Source organism: Cupressus sempervirens, chromosome 8, assembly GCF_028749045.1.
Source record: "Cupressus sempervirens isolate cs-2001-9-10 chromosome 8, ASM2874904v1, whole genome shotgun sequence".
Taxonomy (NCBI): Eukaryota; Viridiplantae; Streptophyta; class Pinopsida; order Cupressales; family Cupressaceae; genus Cupressus; species Cupressus sempervirens.
The window spans coordinates 532,914,783-532,916,401 of NC_143125.1; the positions used below are offsets into that span (position 1 = coordinate 532,914,783).

Sequence of the window (1,619 nt, forward strand, 5' to 3'; positions counted from 1 at the left end):
TTGGCAAAGCAAAGTCATAATGCAAACCACTATAGTGAAACAAAGTCCTAACACACACCACTATGACTTTCATTATGTGAAGTGTCTTTCACCCATACTTAATAAATTCAAAAGAACCGGCCCTACAAGCATCATCTATGTTATCTAACAATGTGACCCAATATATACTCTCAAAGAACTTAATGTTAAAATTCCTTTTTTCTTTTTGGTCTAGGGTGTATCCACACAACCTAGTCCAATGTCCTAGAACCCATATATTAGATCAATGAAATGAATATCTTAGAACCCAAGTGCCCATCCAAACAATCCAACAAGGGAGGATAAACAGAAAAAGCGTCCCATAACCCAAATTGGGCGAAGAGTACCCGAATGAAGAATCAAAGAGCTAAGCTTCCAATAATGGCGACAAAGGGAATGAATTGTATGAATTGACTCATAAACAGTTAAGAGCAAGAACAAGGGGCGTTAGATATCAGACAAGGGTGGCCCAAAGTGGAGGAGATGCAGAAGGAAAATCCAACAAAATGCGTCTCTTATCCCGCATTTCAAGCGCCGCCACAAATCTCTTCCTCCAAATTCAGCGGGACCGCAATTTCATCAGATCCTCTTCGATTCCCCAACTGGGTATATAATAATTCCTGCCCCCACCCATCGATTCCAAGCCCCTCAAATTTCCAATTTGCAATGGAGAGAAGCCAAATGGCGAAGAAATTGCAGAGATTGAGGAGTTTGAAGCAGGCCCTCTCATTCAAATTGCGGCGGCGGGATGAAAAAATTGTTCCCAGAGATGTTTGTGAAGGTCACATTGCTGTTTACGCCGCCAAAGAGGAGTGGAAAAGGCGGCGCTTTGTAATTCCTCTGGATTATCTGAAGCACCCTGTTTTCAAAGATCTGCTTCGCATGGCGGAAGAGGAATTTGGGTTTGATTACCACACTGGGCTTCTTACTCTTCCCTGTGATCCCTCACAGTTTGAGGAGATTATCAATGGATTGAAGGATTTAGAGGAAGGAGATTATGAATCTTCTCGGTATAATTCACTGGTATCCAGGAGGAACTCTTGTCGATCTACTTCTTTTGATGCTGCCGAGGCTCGACTGGTGCATTGAAGGTGTTTTGGGGAGATCATGTCTATGCTCCTGTTTTTTCTCCCTTGGAATGTATATACATGAGGGTGTGATTTGGGCATATTTGGTTGCTTGGAATGGTTATAAGTTGTGGCCTCCTACTTATCATTTTATTTGGGTATATTTGGTTGATTACAATGGTTTTATGTTGCTTATTTCTAATGTTTGGTAAATGAGGTTGCTTGGAACGGTTATATGTTGCGTTCTTTTGTTTATAATGTCATTTGACATACTTGGTTGTTTGGAATGGTTATATGTTGTTTCCTCATGCTTATAATCTCATTAAGCGTATATGATTGCTTAGACTGGTTATAAGTTGCTTCGTTCTACTTACCATCTTCCTTGTACTTGCTTCAAATGGTTATAAGTTGTGCCCTTCTACTTATCATTTTATTTGGGTAGATTTGGTTGATTGGAATGGTCTTATGTTGCTTCCTTCCACTTATTATCATCATGTTTGTTATATGAGGTTGCTTGGAATGGTTATATGTTGT

General features: G+C 40.1%; 1 protein-coding gene across 1 annotated transcript; it reads left to right on the plus strand.

Annotated features, from left to right (window-relative positions):
* The first annotated feature begins 203 nt into the window (after positions 1-203).
* On the plus strand, positions 204-1,263 carry LOC149543540 (uncharacterized). The gene has a single exon (XM_089796300.1). The coding sequence runs from the start codon at positions 502-504 to the stop codon at positions 1,105-1,107; it is 606 nt and encodes a 201-aa protein (XP_089652426.1). The 5' UTR covers positions 204-501; the 3' UTR covers positions 1,108-1,263.
* The last annotated feature ends 356 nt before the right edge of the window (positions 1,264-1,619 follow it).

Bases quoted from the DNA above. Each gene is read 5' to 3' on its own strand.
- LOC149543540 (XM_089796300.1), top strand. From the start codon at position 502: ATGCAGAAGGAAAATCCAACAAAATGCGTCTCTTATCCCGCATTTCAA.